The following is an 18,624-nucleotide window of genomic DNA, read 5'->3' as shown; positions in this document are numbered from 1 at the left end:
CATATGGCCCACAAAGCCTAAAATACTTACTATCAGACCCTTTACAGAAAAAATTTTCCAATATCAATCTAGATCTTTTTCAAATAGAAAAGTAAACTGACATTAAAAGAAAAAATGACCCAAGAGAATTGAAAACATCTGTCCACACAAAAACTTATACATCAATGTCCATAGCAGCACTAGTCACAACAGGCAAAAAGTGGAACCAACCCAAAAGTCACTCAACTGATACATAAACAAAATGACAAAATATGATATAGCCACACAGTGGAACATTACTTGGCCAGAAAAAGGAACGAAGTACTGATAAATGTTACAACACAGATGAACCTTGAAAACATTATGCTAAGTGAAAGAAGCCAGACACAAAAGGCCATATATTGTATGATTCCATTGATATGAAATGTCCAGACTAGGCAAATTCACAGTGATAGAAAACACATTAGTGGTTTACAGGGGCTAGAGGGAAGGAAGAATGAGGAGTGACTGCAGATGGGTGCAAGGTTTCTTTGAGGAGTGATGACAATGTTCTGGAATTAGATAGTGGTGACGGTTGTACAACTATTTGAATATACTAAAAACCACTGAAGTGTACACCATCACCAAGTACACAGCATTTCAGAGTTCAGTAGGGGGCTTAGCACCGAGTGATAAGTTAGTCCCCTCTACCACCTCAGGATCAGACCAGCCAGGGAGTTAGGGGACCAAGTTCTACATCCCAATTAACCCGAACATCCATGAGACCTTAGGTAAGTTTGTTTCCCTGTCTGGATCTTAACTTCCTTCTCTATAATATGATACAATCGGACAATGCAGGAGAAGGCCAGTACGAGACACGAGGGGAGATTCAGGGGGGCCTGACTTCCCAGAATCCTTTATTCTTTCCCCAAGATTTATCATCACTGACCCTAATAACCAGCCACATCATCATCACCATGTTCCAGTTTCAAAGCACTTTCACATACATGATGTCATTTGACCCTCATAATCACCCTTTAGGGTAGATAGGTATTATCCCCATATTATAGATGAAGAAATTAAACCTCAGAATCAAATGACTTGCCCAAGTTCATACAGTGGTTAAGTGTAGAAGCTGGGACTCAACCCCAGGTCTGTCCACACCACCACACTGTTTTTGCATGTTTGGCCTCTCTCTAAAGCCCAAGACAGCAATGTCCAGCAGCCTCACTATAAACACATCTTTGTTTGGACAAAGCAAGGGAGGAGAGGCACAAGGATTTGGGTCCTCCTTGACCTTTTCTTATGAACCCTTCTATACTGGTACAGCAGCAGTCTGTGCATAGGAGCATATGCATGTACACTGGTGTGGACACCAAGCTCATGGTGTCACAAAGATATACATACCGGTACACAAGACCTCAACAGATGAGAGGTCACTCCTTGTTACCAGAGTGGTGGGGAAGCTATGCCTCTAGTTCGGGGGAGTCCTGAGCCAGAACTCTGGGAGTCTGCTCTCTCCTAAATCCAGAAGACTCATTACCCCTTTCATGAAGCTTCAAGAGTAGTGAGGAGGGCTTCCCTGGTGGCGCAGTGGTTGAGAGTCCGCCTGCCGATGCAGGGGACACGGGTTTGTGCCCCGGTCCGGGAAGATCCCGCATGCCGCGGAGCGGCTAGGCCCGTAAGCCATGGCCGCTGAGCCTGCGCGTCCAGAGCCTGTGCTCCGCAGCGGGAGAGGCCACAACAGTGAGAGACCCGCGTACCGCAAAAAAAAAAAAAGAGTAGTGAGGAGAAGAGAAGGCCTGGAAATTATCCTCATTGCCTTTGCTGAAGCGAGCCCAGGAAGGGGAACATCGGTGAACAGGGCATTCACTCCCAAGCTCAGAGAGCTGGGCCTAAATCTCAAGGAGTATCAGTGAGAACACTGCTGTCAAACCCAGGTCAGCCCTTGTAAGTCACAGTGCCTGGGCACTAGTTAACGCTACCAGCTACGTGTTCTTTGGCAAGTCACCCACCCTCTCTGATTCAGTTTGCTTATCCAAAGACATGGCTAATGACTGCCTGGGGTCTAGCTCAGAGGGGTGCTTGGAGGTTTCAGGGACATAAACGGAAATGCTTTAAAAATAAAATGTACTTTAAGAACTCTCCCACAGTTGATAAGAAAGAAGGGCTGAGGCATGAACACACTTGGGGAATGACCCACTGATGCCTTTCCAGGGCTTGGCCAGCAAGGGGGAGTCAAGCCAAAAGCAAAAGTGTCTTCAGGAAAAGCCGGGTTGCCCATGCTTGTTTGCACTTTTTTTTCATTTGGCCAATCAACATTTATCAAGCATCCCCTACAACACAGACGCTGTTCTGGGGGCTTGAAGATAAAGCAGTGAAGAAAAGAGAAAATGGCTCTGCTCTCAAGCTTATGTTCTACTCGGGAAAGATCAATAAGTAAACGCATGTCAAGCATTGGCAGGTGCTATGCTGAATTAAACTGGGTAAGGTTAACAGTGATGGGGGAGTGGTACTATTTTCTGTAGGATGTAAGCAGGCCCCTCTGATAAGAGGATGTTTGAGGTAAGACCTGAAGGAAGTAAGGGGATAGTTTAGGAGACAGCCACACCTTCTGTCTAGGCTAGTGGACACGAGTTCTGGGGAGAGACAGACACGTTGTCCACAGCAACAGAGAATTTCCTACCATGCTGGCTTGGTTTGCCCCTCTTAGATTCATTTTCCTGCTATGTTCCCTGGGGGGAGGGGGGGCTGACCCCTACAGACTGTATCCCTGGGTCAGCCTTGTCCTCTGACTTTTGTTAGGTTCAGCAAAAAGGAGGTCCCCAGAAGACTGGAGAACAGGATGAAAGAGAGGTGGGATACTGAAGCTCCTGCTCCCTCTGCCTGGCCACAGCTCCGACGGTGGCTGCATTCCTCTTTGCCACAGTTCCCATCTGCCTTCCACAACCCCTTCTGTAGTCGATCCTCCAGTGTTGCCCCTCCTGGGCCCCATGGGGTGGGGGCTCATCAGGAAGCCTTGCAGGATTAACCTTCTAGACGAGCACCATGTACCTACCTGTGCAGGACTGTGCTGTCCATAGATGCTACCTGGACTGCCTCTCCCATCAGGACAGGGTGAGTTTTGACCCTAGAGGCACCCATCGCAGATAAAATGTGGACCACGGCCTCCTCTCCTCCTCCAAAGCTCCAGCTCTGTCAAATCATTCATACTAGCAAAGGTGGGAACAGAAGTTGAGGTTCTAGAGCCCCTCGTCTTACTCCCTTAGGACCTCGCTGCCCTGGAGGTTTTGCTCCCCAGGATCCAGCCCACCAACTTTCAACTTTGTGGAAGAAACGGATCCACCTACCTCCAACACCAATAGCTCATTGCCCAGTTTACTTCCTTGATAGTATTTATCACTACTGGCTTTTTAATGTGTACGTCTGCTCTGTGCACTACAACGTACATGCCATGAAAGAAGAGAACTTCCCTGTCCTGTTCTACGTGAACAGCATCCTTGGCCTAAGTATAAATCTCAGAAACATTTTTCAGTGAATAACTGACAACAGAAATGAGTATAAAGCCATCTCTGCTCCCAAACACCCTCCACAAGAATTGTAGCCCAGACACCAGTGTCTTAGGGTCACAGGGGTGGGCAGATACTCTCAGAAGCGTCTAGGTACTGCTGACTTCTCCAGGTGTGTGTGGGCAGGAGCCCCAAGTGGGACAACCAGGATAACCCGAGTCGGAGAACCGCTCAGGTTCCACCTTTCTGAAGATCCTCAGCTTCTCCGTTCCTGAGTGGCTAAAGCTAACAGAAACAGTCTCCAGGTCTCAGCATCTACTATATGGAAGACTCAAAATGCGGCTCGCCAGACCACCTCCACCAATGACCCAAGAAATCCTGTGGGTGAGCGCCACTGGTTATTTTCCTCCACTTAAGGGGCCCAAGCCTAGGCCCTCTGAGACCTGATTCAGTATCTCTTTGGACCCCATTCTACTCCACCCTAGATACCACCCCCCCACCCATGTGTGGCACCACCGCCACCAGGCCATCCCCTTTACCCCCAAGGAAACCCAAACAGCTCAGAAGTGCGTCAATCGACCTTTAATGTCCAAAAGAGGCGTGGATGCAGAGCACAGGAGACGCTCCAGAAACGAGGGAGAGATGAACACACACCAGACATTTCCAACTGGCCGCACAAGTCTGGGAGGGCAGGGGGAAACAGATCCGGACACTCATAAAAAAATAAACCCCAACTCAAGCACTCAGCCTTGCGCCCACCAAAGGGTTTTACAGGGAACTCACTCACCATCCCGGTCCCCACCCTCCCTTGTCAGCATCAAAGAAAGCTCAGCGCACACTAAAGGCTTGAGAAGGGGGCATTCTCCTGCCTCCCCACCAACCTCGAGGATGGAATCGGAAAAAAAAAATGAGCTGGATCCCAAACCCCCTCCACAGCATCAACCCTACACATGAGAGAGTTTTTAATGCGATTTACAAGAATCAACAGCTCAATCAGTAATGACTCCCCCCACCCCATCCCCCACCCCATCACTGTTTGATCCACAGACAAGATTTCCCGAGCACTCCCCTTGGAATCTCCTCCCACTAGCGGTCCTGCTCCATCCCCTAATTCCTGGCTTCACCACTGTAAGACTGACCTCCAAAGTTCCCCCAAAGCCCCTCAACAGCCCTTTATCACACTTCCACCCCTGCCTCCCACAAGAGGCTGCCACCATTCACAAAGTCACTTTCCTTCTCCACTGAGACCCAGCTCCAGGATGGATGGTAGCATGACCACCTCATCCTGGACTATCCTCCTAAAGCCTTCCTGGGAGCAGACAGCCATAGGGCAAGCAGTGTCTAGGCCAGATGGCTGAGGGCGGGTAGGGTGATACCCATCTTCACCCCCAAAACAGAGGCCCCCAGAGGTTTTTAACATAAAGGCCCACTTGTCTACCGATACACCTTAGAGATTCCACAGTCCTGCCCCTCCCTCCCCTCTACCCTAAACCAAGATATACGCACATTCACACACATATACAGAGGAAAAACAAGGGACACATTAATTTGGTTTGATTGCTAAGACCTAGCTAAGAACTAGTCACCAGAAATTCCCTTGCCAGCCAACTACCAGGGGCTGCTCTAAGAGAACTCTGGAGGAATGAGAAAACAGAGAGCTAAGCAGGGAGCAGACAGAAGGAGAGAAGAATGAAAAGGAAAAAAAAAAATCAAGCTAATCCCACCCTCAACATCCTCCTAGCATGAGCTCTGGCAGGAAGAATAAAAGAATAAAAGACACAGCCCTCACTCAGAAACTCTTCTGACAAAGACAGCAAGATAAGTCTGCTCCCCACTCCCACACACCACAGACAAACACGTCTCAAGGCCCCTTAAAGAATCCAGCCCCTGCCCCACCCTCTGCCCCAAGCCATGGAATCACAGTTCAGTGGAATATTCTCCCTGGTACTAGATCAATCTCCCTACCCTCCTTCCTATCCCTCTCTCCTTGTCAATCCTAACGCTGTCGCCCCTGCAGCCTCCCTGGCCCTCCCAAAGCAGCATCCACCACCAGGAAGAGGCAGCTGCAGTTTTAGTTCCACCTCCAGAAACCTATTTCTTTTCCCCAGCCCTCCTGGTCTTACAGGCTTTGTTGAGGGCTTTTTATTTGTATAGGGAGAGAAAGAGAAAAGAGAGGGGTGGGAGAGATTTCCTAGTGCAATACAACAAACAACAACAACAAAAAAAATTTAAGTCTTGAAAAATAAACATAAAGCAGCCTTCTTCCCCAGGCAACTAAACAGAAAGAAGTTTGGTTTTGTTTACTGCGACATACACGTGAAATCGAGTACACAGTCCATGCAGTAGCACAGCCATTGGAGAGGACATCCTGATGCTGGCCCCAGTGCAAAACAGTCCCAGCAACGCCGCCTGCTTGCCATCGCTGCCGCCACCACGAACACCTTCACTGCGGCCACCTAGCCTGACTTGAAGAGGAGGATTGCAACTTGACCCAAGTAAAAATAGATGAAGTGCTTTGTCTCGTGTGTAACGTAGCTGCCAAAATTTCGGCCCACAATACAATGCCAGGTAGGGTTGTATTTCTTGTCAAATTCCTAAAAGAAGAAGAAAAAAGAGAAAAAAGGTGATTAGGACAGCTGGAGGATGAGAAATCAGAATGAGAGTCTGATTAGTTTAGCTGTCACCCCCACCCCACCCCCAGTCCACAGCCTCGGTTCTCTGAACCTCAGGAGCTCAGGTTCTAAGGTTGGCTAGGACACTCCTTCATCAATAATGTACCACCACAAAGGCTCCATTATTTCTCTCTAGCACTTTACAGCCCGATCATCTCTCGTTCCTCTAGCTACCCTGCTTTTCAAAAGCCCACCCCGCAACCCTTCAGCAAGGGAATCAGAAAAGCCAGTGGAATAAAGGACCACTCCAGGGTCACACAGCATTGAGTACAAGAGGAGCAAGCCTCCCTGACGTGCCACTTGCCACCTCTCACGTTACTAAACCAGCATTTCCAAACGCCAAAAACCAAGACACTAAAGCAAAATGGGGAACGAAAGTACCAGGAGTACTTGCAGGAGAACCAGGAAGCGATTCTGTGTAAGCCAACATGAAAGACACTCCAGTGTGGCAGGCACTACGTGGGCTGTAAACACCAGAGAAAGGACCTCAACCATGAGATCAAGGCAGTTCCCTCACTTCTCTCAGGGCTAGTACAAGTTCAGCATCAAAGCCAGCTAGGAAATCCTCACGACCTTATCAGACAGACCTTCCCACTCTGTGGACCCAGCAGGAAACAGATGGCTCAGTTCTAGCTGCATCCTGCCATTGCTGTGAAAGGACAGCAGCCCTCCATCACGGGCCCAGCAATGCTGCCAACCTTGGGGCTCTGGCCCCTAGGGGCTCAGCCTGCAACTTGTTTAGCGTCCTCACAGCCCCCATACCACATAACTCCAGAAGGTATTAGGAGACGGCGGAAAGGGCATGGGTCACCACACTCAGCTTTATTCCTGACTGAAGACCCTGTGTAACATAGGAGAGCCATAGTTGCTTCCCCATTTTCCCCATCAGCAAAACGAGAAAGTGATTCTTCTGGCCCTAGGAGTCCATGATTCTACATTCTCTCCCTGAATAGAACAGAAAAACCATCACTCAACAAGGAACCAGCACGCCTAGCAGCCTTGCCAGCTCTGCACCCCCTGGCTACACACACAGAAAGAAAAAGTCTCTCAGGACCCGTTTCCTCTTCTCATACCACCCACACACACAGGAAAGAGTTCTGTGAAACTCAAGGATACTCTACCGCCTGTATGGACCAGAATGCCACGGCTCTTAGGCATCCTTGGGATACCAGAATTAAGAATATCAAAGACTGGGGCTCTGCCACCAATGGACATGGATCCTGACTGGGAATCAGGGACCCTGGGTACCACCTTTCACCTCTAGCTCCGCAGCTTCCTCACTATATATATGTTAACTATGTCCATTCACCCAGGAATTCTTCAGGGACTAAACCTATTGCCCCAATAATGCTCATCTATTATATATATATATATATATATATATATATATATATATATATATTCAAGCCCACCCTTTCCTCAAGGAGGTAGGGAGAAGGGGACGATTTAGTATGTGAGTCCCTTTTTATTTGGCCCCGCAGCTTGGCTTGCGGGATCTTAGTTCCCTGCCAGGGATTGAACCCGGGCCATGGCAGTGAAAGCACCGAGTCTTAACCACTGGACAGCCAGGGAACTCCCCACCTGAGTCCTTTTAAAGAAAAGGAAACGTCCTACATAATGAGGATCACTTATAGGGCTATCCCACTTTAAATGATGCAGCTCCCTGAAAATTTGTATAGGATCTTATGTTATCCAATCAAACATCCTTGGTCTTCATTTTGAATAGTTCTGAATTGGGACAGTTATATCTAGTCCTGAAGCTTCACTCCCCATTGCTTTTGCAGTCACATAACTATCTGTAAACATACACACAACCCCAGGAGAGTTCCTATTAAGAACTCTTAAGGTAAATGCTTTAATAAATAAGAATCATCCCCTAACTTATCTCCTTTGCAAGTTCGTAGGGTTCTGTTTGCATGGAATATACCTACTTTCCTATGCCCCCACTCCAGCCCTCCCCGGGGCATAACTCAGCTATCCATCCCTATCCCTGACCAACCACAGCTCTCCCAGCACACCTTCTTGATATAGGCAGCAATGTCCTTCTCTATGTTGTACTTCTCCATAGCCTGCGTGGCGCAGTCAACGGCATCTTGTTGCATGTCCTCAGACATGTCTGCGTTCTTGATCACTGCCTTCCGGTCAGACATCGTGACACTGCAGAAGAAGCAGAGAGGTGAGGCTGCAATCCCATGCTCTGGGCAGTGAACACTAACAGCTGGGTGTGGGGCTGGGAGAGGAGAGCACAGAAGATGAGGGCAATAGAAAACACAGATATGAGGCATTAGAAAAGGGAGCTCCTAAGATTTTAGCAGACACATGGTTGCCAAATCTGGGAAACACAAGGTAAATAATTAAAAAAACATAATAAGCCATCAGTTGTTATCACATGTAAAATGAGGCTTTTCCAACTCTAAATTTATCTATTTCCAATATTTTGAATAGCACCAATAGCCAAGATATTACAACACACCATCTACCAGCTGTGTCCTTGGGCAAGCTGATTAAACTTTGTGCTCTTATTCTTCATCTTAAAATGCGGACTTGAGTTCACCTCAGGGTAAACCTGGTGGTATAACACCTGAACATAATAGGCCCTTGATTTAATGACCATTATTATATCATTGGTATCAAAGTGGAAAGATGAATTAGGCCTGACTTCTGGTCTGTGGACAAGTTACTTAGCCTTTCTGCATTCAATTACCTCTATTTTAGCAATGAGGATATCTCTCTATCAAGAGCTGTTGTATGGATTAATTAAGGTTATATGAGAACACTGCAAACAAGGACAGTCTATACAGTGGTCTCACCCATTAGCCAGATTCAGCCCACCACCTGCTTTTGTAAACAGTTTCATAGGAACACACCACAATGGCAGAGTTGAATAGTTGTAAGAAACTATATGGCCTGTAAAGCCTAAAATATTTACTATCTGGTCCTTCACAGAAAAAGACTGCCAAGCCCTAAGCTACCAATGCCCAGTGGTGACAGAGGCAACAAAAGGTAAAGAATTATTATTTTAATAGCACTCTTTCATATCCATGCTATCTAAGACATTGCATTCATCCTATAGCAACCAGAGTTCCAGAGCTCACCTTGCATGGTCCCCTCCTAGGATGACAGGAATTCCAGGAGGGCTGGCCACAGCCTGCCTGGAAGTCTATGGCATGTGAGGTGCTTTGCAGGAAAGGGGATGAGCTGCAAAATCCTATCCTCTGTCCTTGACCAAGTCCCATCACAGAGGGCAGTAACAATCCACCCCCCACCCCATGTGCTACTCCCCCAAAGCGCCAATCTGTGGCCTGCCCAGTGGATAAAAGATGTTGTCGTTGCAGCCCTGTCCGATACAAAGCTACACAGGGACCTGACTGCTCAAGGAGAGACCCCTGGTATCATTCCAGGCCACCCGGATCTGAGTCCACACTAACCTGGGGGCTGGGTGGGCTGAAAAGGGAAGCAGAATTCATGACTACTTCTTCAGCCTGCACTAGATATCTGCAAAGAATGCATGCGTGCCAGCTGCTAGTCAGACAACCCTTTACTGCATCCGGGGCACCTCTGTCTCACACTGGCAAATTAAGCAGGGCTGGTTCCACTTCTGCAAAGGCTGGCAGAGCAAAGGGTTATTGCCCCAGCACCCTCTGCTCCCATACGCCTGAGAGGGAAAGTCAGAGCCTCGAGAGGAGTCTGCAAGCGCCAGCTGGGGCTGAGGAAAAGGTCAGGAGAACCCTGTTCAAGGCCTGGCTGTCTATATGACCTGAGGCAAACCAACATCTTTTTAAAAAACAATGGCTGAAATAAGATAAACGTGGCAACTTCAATGGGTTTGCGCAAAGGTACGACAGCAGCAGCACAGGGACGAAAACCAGTGTCACCGGGCGGCCTATCCCAGGTTACCACTCAGAAGGGGGCACTGTTTACAAATCCAAGGGTGGGGTGGGGCCTGATAAAAGGATGAAATCAGCACCCGTTTTCCCAGCAAGCTCACCTGCCCCACTGCCTCATTCCCAAAGTCCAAAGAAACAACTTTGTCACAGTAATTAAAACCACCTTACCCTCCAGGAGAGCCTGCAGTTACATAACGTTGGTCTTGTGACTACAATGCCACGATTCTTCACCCCTGACCCCCCAGGCGTCTGAGAGGTGAGGCCTAGCCCCAGTCTCCCCTGTCCAAGGTGCCAATGAGAAAAGGAAAGGGAGGGGCCAACGTAGTCCCTCCCCAACGGGGAAGAGGGAAAAAAAAAAAACAAGGGACCTGGGCCTCCAGATTGAAGGATGACCACAGGGCCCCAGGCCAGCTGCCTCAGTCACGAGCCAGGGGCTCTTCTGAAAAGCTAAGAGGGCACTCCAGGACAGCTCTCCTCTATCCCCGGCCCTGCGACAAAAAGACCAAGCCTCCGAACGACACGACCCGCCCTCCCCGGCCCCCAACACGCACAAACGCTTGTATTTCCTCCCTTCGGATCCCCAAGGGGCCGTCTCCCTCCACCACCCCATCCTCCAGTGGCTGCGATCCCGAAGGCCGGCACCTGGGCCAGGAGAAAGCCTCCTCCCCCCGCACCTCCGCCCGGCCGGCCGGCCGCCCTCCCCCGTCCGGCCTAGAGCAGCGCCGTAGTGACTGGGCGTCCTCGCTGCAGGAAGGACGCCCCGGAGGGTGGCGACGCGGGACGAACCGCGTCACGCCCGAGCCCGCTCCGCGGCTCTCCCTCGGCCCAAACAGCAAGGGCCTCGGAGCCCGCAGAGAAATCCCGGGGGGGGGGGGGGCGGGAGGCCTCACCTCTGCAGCCGGGGGCCCCGGGGTCGGGAGGGCACAGGGTGGCGCAGCCCTGGGCAGGAGAGGCGTCGGGGGCGTCACGCCGAGGCCAGCACTGCTCCGGGCCTCGGGGCAGAACCCCGCGCGTCGGGCCGCCGCCCCGGGGCAGCCTCCACCCACCGCTTACCTTTACGGAGGCGAGTCCGCGCGGGGTCCCGGGGGAGCAGGGATGGCCTGAGGCAGAGCGCGGGCAGGGCGGTGTCCACTCGGCTCCTCTGGCAGCAGCCGCCGCCGCCGGCGCCGCCGCGGTCTCCGGATCCCGCAGGCCCGGGCCGAGCACTAGCGCCGCCGCCCTCCGCCCTCGAGCTTCTCCCGCCGCCCGCGCTCCGCCTTGCGCCCGCCGGCCCGCCTGCGTGCCAGCTAGCCAGCTCCGCGCTGGCACCTCACAGCTCCGCTCCGCTCGGCCTCGAGCTTGGCGGACGCACGACCCCCCTCTGAAATAGCGCCCCGCCCCGCTCCCCCCACCGGCGCGCGCGCCGCCGTCCGCGCTCCCCATTGGCTGGGCCCGTTCGGCCCCGCACTGCGGGCTTCTCCCCGCGCCGCTCTCGCCCCACATCTTGTTTCCTCCCACAATGCCTCGGGGCGGAGGGAGGGGGTGGGGAGGGGGAGCTGGAAAAGGTTGGGGGAGGGAGACGTGGCCTTCAGAAGAGAAAAAGGAAGTATACAGACCCCACTATCCAGGGCTGGAGAGGCCAGGCCTAAAAAGGAATAAAGAGGCCGGGTTCAATGAGAGAGAAAAAGAGGGAGGGGCGTAAAGACCCTAATTCGAAGAAGAATAAAGGAAGAGAGTGGGATGGAGATTTCAGACCCTGGGAGCCCATGGGGAAGGGATAGAGATCCTAACCTTAGAAAGAGGAAGTGGAAGGAGGTGAAGTCATCAGTTTTAGAGGAAAAGACAGGACCCCTTCCGTCCCCCCAAAACTGTGGGAAGGAGAGGACAGCCAGCCCTATGGAGAGGTAAAGCCATAAACAGCCGCAGGGCTCCCCTCTTCTCACTTTCTGGGAAGGCCCCTTCTCCTTCCTGCTCTGCCTTTGTTCCCGAGTCTCAAGGCCACAGGACCTAAACTCCCAGCTGGGGCCCCAGATGCTGTTTATCTTCAAGAGCAATGGAGGCAAGCCCCAAGCACGATTGTGAGAGGGGAGGTTTGTCTTTGATACACAGGCTCCTGGAAGAGAGATGAGAGTAAGCCGTTTCCAGTCAGTCTACCCGCCTGGTTAGACAGGACTAGAGGGGGCGTGAATAGAATCCCCTAGAGGTACAAACCAAAGCATGTCTGTACAGCCAGGAGCCTTAAAATTCACCCCATCCATATTCCTCACCTTATAAAGGAGAGAAACAAGGGACAGAGAGCGGGGGAGCCCTTGCCAGACCACCACAGGTCAGGCCTGGACCTGGCTTCTAGGCTGAAAAGTGGTGCTTCTAGGCAGCAGTCCCCCTGGGGTTTGTGGGTGTGTGTGTAAATGCCTGTGCACACTGGGAGAGTGCCTGCTCTCCATGCCACACCACCCACCTCCTAAGGAGAACAGGAAGCAGCTGCTCTTTTCTTTCCAAAGGAAGTGTCTACCTAAAGGGGTGGTGAGGGTCTTTATGGGAAGCCAAGCATTTGGACCACACAGTAAGGATTAAGAAGCTTCCATTCATCCTATAACCCTAACCCTAACCCTTCATTGCCCCAAACCATGGTCAGGAAGTCAGGCTTGTTCTGGCCCTGACCTGTTCTGATTTGGAGCATCATAATTTAGTGTTCATTATGAGTCAGGGGAAACCTAGAAAATCATCCCCTCTCACTTATGCTTTCCCAACCTGCTCTATCATCTTCAACCTCAATGAGGAGATTTGAAAGAAATAGGCGAGGCCTGTGGTATCCCCTCACACCAAGGGTATTCTGATGTCAGCTTCAGTGTGAATGAATGGGGGGCGGGGCACCTGTGGGGAGAAGGAAACTACCTCTTAGAGAATTTCAGTAACTTGCCCCAAATTCCCCAGCTTGTCAGCAGCAGTATTTAATTCCCAGTGCCTACACTTTTAGCCTTTCCACTATCCTCCTGACAGAAAAAAGATAAAACTGTAAACTAGGTGTTGGGTGCCCTATCTAAATTATACCAGCATTTCCTAAGCTTATCTGACTCCAAAGACCTTTTTTATCCAAACATTTATTAACATCTCCAGGAGCTACTATTCCACAGGACACAGTTGGGGAAACTTGTGCTATGCTAATTACTACTATTTATGTAAACTGTTCAGGATAATTACTATACAACATAGTAACTGTTATAATTAATATGTCTGCTTAACTTGGTGGACATTTCTATTTGATGCCACTACATGTTGATCGTCCGGTTTTCTGTTGCCGGGATAGCAGAGCCATGTCTTCAGATTTAAAAATCAGATGGGACTTTTGTTTTTGTCTCATCTGTGAGCCCCTTACCCACTGGCTACTTCTTTAACTTAGGGGTTCCCCAGGGCACTGGTCAACTTAAGTAGTTTATACCATGGTCTGAGCCTTGATGACCTCCCTAAATTCCAGACCTCCACTGTGGGTGTCCCACAGGCTCTTTGGACTCTTCACATACACCTATATCCTGCCTGGTCATTAAGAGCATTGGCCCGGGAGCCAGAATGCCTGGATTTTAACCTCTTTCCACCACTCAACCAGCTGTGCAGATCTGGCCAACCTATTTAACATCTCAAAGTTTCACTTTCCTCATCTATAAATTGAGACTAATAATATCTACTTCATAGAGTTATGAGAAAAATGCACGAAAAACTCTTGGCACGATGTGTGGTCCATATAAGTGATTAATAAATGTTAGCTATCATCAACATCTCTCTTCCAAACTTATTTCCCTTTCCTGCATTTCTTTTTTTAATGCATTGGGTTTTTGTTTGTTTGTTTTTATTTATTTTTGGCTGCATTGGGTCTTCGTGACTGTGCGTGGGCTTTCTCTAGCTGCGATGAGCGGGGCCTACTCTTCGTTGCTGTCCGCAGGCAGGCTTCTCATTGCGGTGGCTTCTCTTGTTGCGGAGCACGGGCTCTAGGTGCACGGGCTTCAGTAGTTGTGGCACGCAGGCTCAGTATTTGTGGCTCACGGGCTCTAGAGCGCAGGCTCAGTAGTTGTGGCACACGGGCTCAGCTGCACCACGGCATGTGGGATCTTCCTGGACCAGGGCTCGAACCCGTGTCCCCTGCATTGGCAGGCGGATTCTTAACCACTGCGCCACCAGGGAAACCCCCCTTTCCTGCATTTCTTACCTCAGTTCCTCGCCCCATTATCCACCCAGGTACCAAGTCAGAAACCTGCGGTCCCCTCTGGATTTGTGTCTCTCCCTTCCCTACCGCGTTTCTATCATCACTCACCTCCTGGCCGTGTCTCCAGTCTATGCCTCTTTCATAAGGAGTCCCTCCTTCTCATTGTGAATACCTTGCACCTAGTACTCATCATCACTTCCAGTAGGCTCCCTGACCCCGTTCTTAACTCCTCCTCCCCAAATCCACACTGCTGTGATCTACCTAAAATGCAAATCTCCCAGGCACTTCCCTCTTCCCTGCTCTGAAAAAAGACCCATGCTCTTTCCCATAACTTACTTCCCCTCCCAGCCACACACACCCCAGCCTCTCTGCCTTATCTCCCCACACTTACCATCTCCCTCTTCAGGCTCTAGTAACACCATCAGCTGTTGCCTGTGGTTTCCCACCCCCTGCCCCAGACCCAGATTCCACACCTTTGTTTATGTAGTTCTCTTGCCTGTGAGGCTTCCTTTCCCGGGAAGCATACCCCTCCTCTATGTTTTGGTAACATCCAAGGCTTATCACCCACCACATTTTATTAAACTTGTTTGTCTGTAGTTCCTTGCGTACAGGGATCACATCTCATTTACGTGTGGGCTGCAGAACCTGACACAGTTCTTGGAACATGGGAAATTCTCTGTAAGTATTGGTTAAACTGATCATGCCCATTAATGGCTGAAAAATACATTTTGGAAGGACTCACTTCATCTCTTCTCCACCCAAAGAACCTTGTCTAGGCTCTTCTGTCTCTTTCCCTAAAACTAGCAATGCACACTATTTACACTGGGCCCTTCCTGCCCAGTGCAAGTTGCTAACTTAAGGTAAAACACCGTCAGCCCTGGGGAAAGTCCAGGCCTGATTCCTGAATTGATTTCCTTCTCACACTCTCTAGTTATTTGCCTGATATCCTTACACCTCACAGGTGAAAACTAGCAAGGCTCTCCCACCCCAGCTGACTAGGTCACCTACAGAAAAGAGACCATGGCAGTGACAGAGGTCATTTCACCAAGCCCTTTTGCTATTGACTTGCTTCAAGAGCTCCAGGAGGATGGAAAAGGGTGGGAACACACACATTGACACACTGCAGTGCAAACCCTGCTATCAGTCCCTTCTGCCAAGTCCCCATTGGGAAAACTTAAGGAAGAAACTGTGTGACTAGAGCTACTGGAATGTGCTCCAGTTCATTGCTGATTTCTTGGGTGGCCTTGCAAGACATACTTCCCTAGGCAACCATTTACCAAGCCCCAAACATTGCCCCTCCTCCTCTCCAATCCCCTGAAACTTAGAGGAGCCAGCCAAGGTCAACCACATGACTGGGAGCTAGTGAGGTGAGCCCTGGACTGGGAGTCAAAGGAGAAGTCTTAAGCCCAATCTGGCTCTAGTCAAGTCATGTCTATAAGGTCCCTGTCAGCCCCAAAGTCTATGATTCTCTTATTTCAATACCCCATCCCAAAGGGCACATTCCATGTGGATGGGAGAAATGTCTCAGGCTAGGAGCCTCTACCTCAGGCCAACTTTAAATGCCCCTTTTCTGTTCTTTCTGTCTGTCCCTGCGGTCAGAATTCAAAGAGCATTTCTCTACACTCACACCACCCACCAAAGTTGGGAGGTAATTCTGTTCATCTTTTACTCCCTCAACTAACAAAGCAACTTGACATAGTTAAGATTCAATTAATGTTTAGAGCTTCAATTAAAATATTAAAGCAAATGGTCATGGGACTTCCTGGTGGCACAGTTGTTAAGAATCCACCTGCCAGTGGGGTTCCAGCCCTAGTCCAGGAAGATCCCACATGCCTCGGAGCAACTAAGCGCCACAACTCCTGAGCCTGCGCCCTAGAGCCCATGAGCCACAACTACTGAGCCCACGCACCACAACTACTGAAGCCCACGTGCCACAACTACTGAAGCCCACGCGCCTAGAGCCCGTGCTCAGCAACAAGAGAAGCCACCGCGATGAGAAGCCCGCGCACCACAGTGAAGAGTAGCCCCCGTTCAGTGCAACTAGAGAAAGCCCGCGTGCAGCAACGAAGACCCAATGCAGCCCAAAATAAATAAATACATAAATTTATAAAGCAAATGGTCACCAAGAAGGAGCCAAAGAAAAGATGTTCCAATGGAGCTCGTTGTTTCTAGGTCATGACTCCTTAGGATTTAGGAGTCTTCCTCCTTCGTTGTATGGACAGTTCTGAGGAACTCTGCCCCTGCTGCGGGAGAACCAAGACAATGATGTGGAATGTGTCAGCCCTTGAATATCCAAAAGATGAAGTTAGGTTCTTGAGTGCAAGAAACACCTGAAGAAGAAAACAGGACCTGAATAGCTCCCCTGACTCCAGGCAGCAGGAATCATGGAACAGTTTCCACAGGGCATCCCAGCGTGGCACATCACTGGCTTTTTCTTTGAGTCACCCGACTCTCAATTCAAATTCCCAAAGAAGGGCATCTGATTGGACAAACTGGGTCGTAAGTCCACATTTTGGCCATGGAAATAAAGGGCAGCCAGACTGGTAGACCTTCTGAGATGGAGGGGGGGATAGCTGACAGAAGGAAAATCTACATGCAGTTACAAGAAGCAAGAGAGTGGGTACTGGGCGGGCAGAAACCACAGAGATCTACCTTGGAGAGCCTCAAGAGTGGGAGCCAACGTTATTTATGAGGGAGATCGTCATCCCGACAGTCATAAAAACACTCTGCTCTCTCACCCTCAGTCCCTTAGGGTGAGGTGGGAAATGATGAGAGGAGCTCTAAAAAATGAGGTCTGCACAACTTTGCCGTCCTTTCAGAGGAAAATTTTGGAGGAAAACCTTGCCTTGTCAGGTATATTGTGATATACTCCAGTTGGCAAAAAAAAAAAATTATCTTCCCACTAGGAAATGGAGGCCCACCTTACATTTCAACACAATCATATATATTTATACACGTATATAACTACTTTATTGAGATATTGTTCACTTATAAATTTCACCTTTTTAAAGTACACAATTTAGTGGGTTTTAGTATATTCACAGAGCTGTGCAACCATCACCACCATCTACTTTTAGAGCATTTTCACCACCCCCAAAATAAACTCCATACTCATTGTCAGTCATTCTTCCATTTCCCCCCAAACCTCACTAATTTACTTTCTGTCTCTATGTATTTGCCTATTCTGGACATTTCATATATATGGAATCATAAAATATATGGTTATGGTCTTTTGCAGCTGTCTTATTGCACTACGTATAATATTTTCAAGCTTCATCCATGGTGGAGCATGACTCTGTACTTCACTCCTTTATATGGCTGGTTAATATTTCATTGTATGAGCATACCATATTTTGTTTAGCCATTCATCAGCTGGTGAACATTCGGGTTGTTTCCACTTTTTAGCTGTTATGGATAATGCCTCTATAAACATTCACGTACAAGTTTTGTATGGATATATACTTTCAATTCTCTTAGATATACACCTAGGTGTGGAATTGTTGGGATTTACGGTAACTCTATGCTTAACTTTTTGAGGAACGGTCGGACTGTTTTCCAGAGCAGCTGCACCATTCTACATTCCTGTCAGCAGTGCGTGAGGGCTGCGATTTCTCCACATGTTCACCGACACCTGTTATTATCTGTCTTTTTGATTACAGCCAGCCTAGTGTGTGTGAAGTGGTATCTCACTGTGGTTTTCATTTGTATTTCCTTGGTAGCTAATGATGTTGAGCATCTTTTCATGTGTTTATTGGCAATTTGTGTATTTTCCTTTTTTTAATATTTATTTATTTTTTTGGCTGCGTCGGGTCTTAGTTGTGGCACACGTGGTCTTTGTCGAGGCGTGCGGGATCTTTCGTTGCAGCGGCTCTTCACTGTGGCACGCGGGCCTCTCTCTAGTTGCGGCGTGTGGGTTTTCTCTCTCTAGTTGTGGCACACGGGCTCCAGAGCGCGTGGGCCCTGTAGTTTGCAGCACATGGGCTCAGTAGTTGCTCTGGCTTAGTTGCCCTGTGGCATGTGGGATCTTAGTTCCCTGACCAGGGATCGAACCCACGTCACCTGCATTGGAAGGCGGACTCTTTAACGCTGGACCACCAGGGAAGTCCCAATTTATGTATTTTCTTTGGAGAAATGTCTATTCAGATCTTTTCATTTTTTAAATTAAGTTGTCTTTTTATTATTGAGTTGTAAGAGTTCTTTATATATTCTGGATAACAGACCCTCATCAGAGGCATGGTTCAGAAGTATTTTCTTCCACATTATGGATTGTATTTTCACTTTCTTGACAGTGACCTTTGAAGCACTAAAGTTTTCGATTTTGATGAAGACCAATTTGCCTATTTTTCCTTTTGTCCCTTGTGCTTGTGATGTCACATCCAAGAAATCATTGCCTAACCCAAGAAACCCTATGTTTTCTCCTA

At 49.2% G+C, this 18,624-nt stretch overlaps 1 protein-coding gene across 1 annotated transcript; it reads right to left on the bottom strand.

Moving 5' to 3' along the window:
- Positions 1-4,030: 4,030 nt before the first annotated feature.
- On the bottom strand, positions 4,031-11,398 carry DYNLL2 (dynein light chain LC8-type 2). Its single transcript, XM_032617287.1, has 3 exons — positions 11,080-11,398; positions 8,158-8,296; positions 4,031-6,061 (listed from the first exon to the last, which is right to left on the bottom strand). The coding sequence occupies exons 2-3, from the start codon at positions 8,287-8,289 to the stop codon at positions 5,924-5,926; spliced, it is 270 nt and encodes an 89-aa protein (XP_032473178.1). The 5' UTR covers positions 8,290-8,296; positions 11,080-11,398; the 3' UTR covers positions 4,031-5,923.
- Between the last annotated feature and the right edge of the window lie 7,226 nt (positions 11,399-18,624).

This window comes from Phocoena sinus, chromosome 20 (assembly GCF_008692025.1).
Source record: "Phocoena sinus isolate mPhoSin1 chromosome 20, mPhoSin1.pri, whole genome shotgun sequence".
NCBI lineage: Eukaryota > Metazoa > Chordata > Mammalia > Artiodactyla > Phocoenidae > Phocoena > Phocoena sinus.
The sequence above is the reverse complement of the archived record's forward strand: the minus strand, read 5'-3'. Positions and strand labels throughout refer to the sequence as shown.

Bases quoted from the DNA above. Each gene is read 5' to 3' on its own strand.
- DYNLL2 (XM_032617287.1), bottom strand. From the start codon at position 8,289: ATGTCTGACCGGAAGGCAGTGATCAAGAACGCAGACATGTCTGAGGAC. The intron at 6,062-8,157 runs GTGTGCTGGGAG...TTCTTCTTTTAG, and splicing joins TTGCTGCCTATATCAAGAAG to GAATTTGACAAGAAATACAA.